Genomic DNA, 5,853 nt, shown 5'->3' with positions numbered 1-5,853 from the left:
TGCTAAATAATGTAAACACATTCATACATTCTAGTAGAGATGCACATGGTCCTAAGATTGTTAACCCAACCCAAACTTTCAACAACAAATAAAAAAAAGTTGTAGGCATGTACGGCCCAGAAGGCTTGACCGGGATGGACCGAGCTATCACTTGAGACAAACTGGGCTATTACTTGATTTTATTTTACATACGAGTATTTGTCTATAATAAAAACACCATGCCATGAGCCCATGACTAGAAACTAAATAATAAGAAAAAAAAAAAAAAAGTGGGAATATTGAAACAATAACATGGTGCCACGTCTACTACCAATATACGAAGGGCAATACTGTAAACTACCCAATTATCTCATCTGATCAACTATCTTATTTGGCCACTAAAAATTCCAACCAACCACTAGACATTGATCATCAAACTTCATTGCCAAAAAAAAACAAGAAAAACACATCCTATACAACAAACAAAAACTATGTCTTGCACAAGCTCAAATCTTCTCTTAAGCCCAATCTCAAACCGAACCACGCGTCACGTAACCGCGGTCTCATCGTACAACCCACAATCTCCAAAACCTGCCCAAAATGTTTCAGTTCAATGCAATGATCAAAAAACCAGGAGACAACTTTTGTTTCTAATGACAGCAATGACATCAGTGACAACAATGGAGAGGGTGTCATTAGCTGAAGATATAGGACTATTTGGGTTAAGGAAAAAAATTAAGAAAGTTGAAGAGGAAGCTGAGGAGATAGTTAAGGAAGGAATAGAGACAGCTGAGAAAGGAATTGAGGCGGCCGAACGAGGAATCGAAGGCGCGGAAAAGGAGATAGAGAGTGATATTGACACCGGGTTTGGTGGTGGGTTGGGTCAGGCTGGTGTGGTTCTTGGTGCTGAGGCTGTTGCTGTTTTTGTTGCTAGTTCGGTTGTTAATGGAATTTTAGGACCCGAAAGTAATTAATTTAATGATATTGTTTCTGATTTTTGTGGTAATCAGAGGTTTATATTGTATTTTGTATTATGTACCAGTAATTAGTTACTCATGATTGTAATGAGTAAATTACAGCCACTATTGGAAAGGTTTTTAATAAAAAAAAATTTTCATTTGGCCCTTGATTGTAATGTGTAATTTGAAAGGTTTAATGCTCACAAGATCAATAAATCACTTCATGTCTAAAAATTATGCTTTGTAGTGTGTTATAATCGCGGAATGAGCAATATTTGGTTTTAGAATGTTTACTCGAAATCAGAAACAAGGCGAGCCAAACCTGGATTAAAACTAAACCAATTTAGTAATCGTTTTTTGATATAGATTGTGGGTTCTTTGATATGCCTTTTGGTTTCTAAGATAGTTGCGACATAAGTGTATCTAACTCAAGTTTCCACCTAATTAGCCAATTCATAATTACGACATAACAACAAACATACATTTATTTAACCACACTCATTTTGCTGTGGAAGTGTGAAATCACCAATTGGGTTGCTACTAGAAAATTACGGCTCGATGTTAAAAGATTGTATGTTGTCAACTAATCTATTAGGTGATTGTCGATAGGTTTCGGATTGTTATTGTTTGATTTCTCATTGATACATATTGAATTGTACTTTATTAGTCTATATATATATAACTAGATTTTAGACCCATGTCAAACACTGGACACAGGGTTAACGATATTATCAATATTAGATCTTTATATACTTAAGTTATAAAAGCTTATAATCTTGAAGATATACGGTTCTAAGTGTATATTTTGCAGGTTGTAATAAAATAATCACGGGTTCGTCACTGTCATTATTAGCTGAGAAATATTGATGGAATTGTTTGTCGTAGTCATCCCAGAAGACACATGCTATAATAATTTCTCTATTATAGAAATTTTCGAAACCAGTTGTGCTCCTAATGTGATATTATTATGAAAGATAATTAAGAATTCGTGATCCTGTACTTGACATTCAAGTATATGTATTTGATCATGAAACAGACTCATAACACGAATAAGTTTATTTTCAATCGCTTGTCGGTACTGTCCTATGTAGATTAGATAACAATTAGGATTATTTTTCATATTCTTTTTGTCGTATTCATTCCAGAAGGCACATGCTATAATACTTTCTCTATTATAGAAATTTTTGAAATCAGTTGTGCTCATAAATGTGATATTATTATGAAAGTTAATTAAGAATTAAAGTATAAACATATTCGTGATCCTGTACTTGACATCCAAGTATATGTATTTGATCATGAAACAAACCCATAACACGAATAGGTTTATTTTCAATCACCTGTCCTATGTTAATTAGATAACAATTATGATTGTTTTTCATATTCTTTGATAACACTTAGGACTCTTGATTTGAGTGATAATTATAACTTTAAACATTAATGCGCAAAATTAATATATAAAAAAGGAGAAAATCATGTACTTTTTTTTAATTGAGAGATAGAATGAATATTGAATGAAGTTCATATTGATTTGGATTTAGTATTCAAGTAACCCTCTGTTGTAAATCGTGCTTTGTTCTTTAATCGGCCCATGCAGCCCATGTTGAAACTGATTCCTATTTTGAAATTGAGCGGAGCAATTGATCAATTAGTTAATATATCATTAGGTTTTGAAATAGTTTTTTAATAGACAATATTTCATATGTTGAAATTATTTTAATTAATTAAATGATTGTAAATTTTAAAAAACCTTTCTCAGGTGGCTTAAAAAAATAACACTTAAGAATTCAGGGCTAAAAAGTGTAAATTATTGATGAAAAACAAAAAATTATAAATTAATAAGACTTTTTCTACAAATTAATATAATGATATATTTGGATAATGATTATTAGGATTTTGAATTTATAGTTAATTTAAATGATGACATAAGCGAAAGTCAATTTGATGAAATTGAGCGATTTGATTGGTTAATAAGTCATTAGTTCAACTGTCTTATAGTATATATTAAGATTAAGATATCTTATAAAAATTTTTTTGTTTTTTAAAAATTTTAAAATATAATTTGAACTACCTAAATTACTCATTTTCTTTATTCGCGAATTTAAACATCTCTACATAATATACCTATAATACCCTTAAATCTCAACTACTCATTTTTCTCTTTCTCCTCAAATCTCAACCACTCATTTTTTTTTCTTTCTCCTCCATAAATTATTTTATTCCTCTAATTTTTTCAAAATCTTTTATCTCACTAAATTATAAAAATTTTATGGGTGTTCTTAAGATTTCATGTTTTTTCATTAAAGATGTCATTCGATATACTTTCGACGAATTTTTAAATCCGGAGGCAAAGCCCGTACGGGTAAAACATTTGCTATCACACTCTATGACTTATCACCTCCTGTGACTTATCACTCCCACCATCTCACCGCCGTAACACGCGGACACTTTCTCTCGTTAATTATAATTATCATTATGATGATTTGATTATATCTAATCAATGTGAAATGTTTCGGAAATTGAGATCGTTAATAAAGAATGTGAAACGTTAATAAAAAAAAAAAAATTAATAAGGCCTAAAAATGGTTATTTTTATGCATCATGGTTTCAATTAAACCACCAGTAAATAGCGATTTGGCCAACTACTAACATATACGATAAAATATTTTTTTTGTGGGGCTTGTTATCCTTTTGTCTCATATATTAAAATCATAAAATGTTTAATTTTAAGTTGTTAAGTTTTTTATTTAATTTTAACCTTAAATTTTTTATTTGTGTTATATAACACCTCATATAAATTATATGGTTGAATTTTAAGTATACTTTTCATTAATACTAGATTTTAGACCCGTATAAATATACGGATTTTAGACCCGTCTCACACTCAATACCTAGTAGGAGGAGAAACTCCCAACTAAACCGCTCGAAGGCACGACATTTAATTGAGATAAAACTCTGCCCCCTCTGCAGGACTCAAACCTGCTTCACTGGAGGACTTTATGTGAAATTCCTTTTTTAAATGTCTTTTTCATGTCTCGAACTCGAGACCTCCAGATATAAAGCTGATGCTCAACCACTGAGCTATGATAGGAAGTACTGTTATTATTATATCTAATTAAACATTTAAGTATGAAAAGTATTAAACATTTAAGTTTACTTATATCCGTATTAAAGGGCTTAGAATAAAAAACGAATGTTCGAATGTTTGTATTCGTTTATATACACTTACGTTTGGATGACTAATATTTATGAATAGATATCCATAAAATATATATCCGTAATTCTAAGTTTTAACTTTTTTATAATCATGACATCAGTAATTTAAATTATTAGATCAATTATTTTTTTAGTAGGGAAAAGAATCTGTGTATGCATGTTACTTGTCTTCAAATACTATTGTATGAATGAAACTTTGTTTTGGTTCATTGTATGTAAGATTCCCGGTAAAGTGAACGTTTTGTGTAACTAACCGGCTGAAAATATTTCCTTGCCGGTAATGAGCCAGCTGGCACTCCACTTCGTAATAAACAATTAATAAACACTTTTTAGGAATATAAAACCCTTATTTTCCCCCCTTTTCCATCATCTCTCCCGCCCCTTTCCTTTCCTTTCCCGCTCAATCTCTTTTTCTTCTTCAATGGCGATTTCTTCTTCTTCATCGTCAAACCCTACGAATCGCTACATGTACTGTCGATGTGGAGAAAGGATGACAATTTTCACTTCGTGGACCGCCAGGAATCTTGGTCGACGATTTGTACGATGCCCTAATGTAAGTTTTCCATCTATAATTGATAAAATTCGATTAGGGTTTCTTTCTGATTTTGAAATTGGGTTTTGAATTAGGTAAAAAGTCGCTATTGTACTACTTTTCACTTCATAGATGAAGAACTCCCATGTCAATACTACAAGGATCTTGTTTTCGACCTTCATTCTCAATCAAATGGTTCTGGTAATATGCAATCTGCTGAACAAGATGAAGAAAAATTGGAACTTCTGAAAGCATTGGACGATTTGAAAAATTCGAATTTAGTATCAAATTGAAGGAGAAATTGTTTTATTTTCTTGTTGGATTTGTGGCAATGTTGGCAATTCTGATAGGACTTGTGGTGATGAACTAAATTGTTAAATTTAGTTGGTTTTCTTTGTATCTTGTTTTGGTGATATGATATATGTTGTTTTGTTGGATATAAGTTCTCATTGAAGTAGTAATGACAATTACGTTTTATTTTCTGTCATTAAAAATGTTTATATAGACTGCACAATAATTTGTGAAGAGAAGTTAACATATTCGATACAAAAAACACACCAAGTTACTACACAAGAGTGGCAGCATAAGTTAACTACCCCTAATCAGCTTACTTCATTCATACATAGTAGTGGCATATGTGCAGTTTCAGAGTTTACAAAAGAGGGACAAAAGAGAGTCCATGACACTGCATTTAAGTTAACTGCCCCTAAGTGTCATGCACTTAACTGCCTACCACATACATAATTATAGTTAGCAAAAGATAGAATCCATGATACTACATTTAAGTTACACAAGTCAAACAATTTTATCCCCATTCTCTTCAGTCACAACAATGGCATTGTCTTCACTATCTCCTGGTCCTTCCAAGCTTTTGAGCTACAATTCTTTGACTGGGAACCCTAAGCTTCACTGGCAGGATTTTCTTCTTGGGTGTTGGAGGCTTTCTACTTCCTTTATTCACAGATTCTTGTGTTGCATTTACTGCATCATTAGCCTTTCTTGGTTCAGAGACTGTGATCCTTCCTCCAAGAGTTCCACTTCCTAACAAACTCATTGTCCTACCAAAAGCAACTGTATGGCCTCCCCTGCCCTTAGCAAAAGAATTTCCACCCCTTTTGATCCCTAGTTTATTTCCACCTCTTCTCATATAACCACTTCTGACCGACTTTT

The 5,853-nt window shown here is 32.1% G+C and overlaps 1 protein-coding gene across 1 annotated transcript; it reads left to right on the top strand.

Annotated features, from left to right (window-relative positions):
- Window positions 1-376: 376 nt before the first annotated feature.
- On the top strand, window positions 377-1,108 carry LOC122579098. Its single transcript, XM_043751198.1, has one exon. The coding sequence runs from the start codon at window positions 471-473 to the stop codon at window positions 951-953; it is 483 nt and encodes a 160-aa protein (XP_043607133.1). The 5' UTR covers window positions 377-470; the 3' UTR covers window positions 954-1,108.
- Window positions 1,109-5,853: the final 4,745 nt, after the last annotated feature.

The sequence above is a fragment of the Erigeron canadensis genome, chromosome 8 (assembly GCF_010389155.1).
Source record: "Erigeron canadensis isolate Cc75 chromosome 8, C_canadensis_v1, whole genome shotgun sequence".
In the NCBI taxonomy this organism is placed as follows: domain Eukaryota; kingdom Viridiplantae; phylum Streptophyta; class Magnoliopsida; order Asterales; family Asteraceae; genus Erigeron; species Erigeron canadensis.
Note: the sequence above shows the minus strand (reverse complement) of the source record. Positions and strands in the feature narration are given on the sequence as shown.

What these genes read in the sequence shown, in the direction of transcription:
- LOC122579098 (XM_043751198.1), top strand. Translation starts at nt 471, where the DNA reads ATGTCTTGCACAAGCTCAAATCTTCTCTTAAGCCCAATCTCAAACCGA.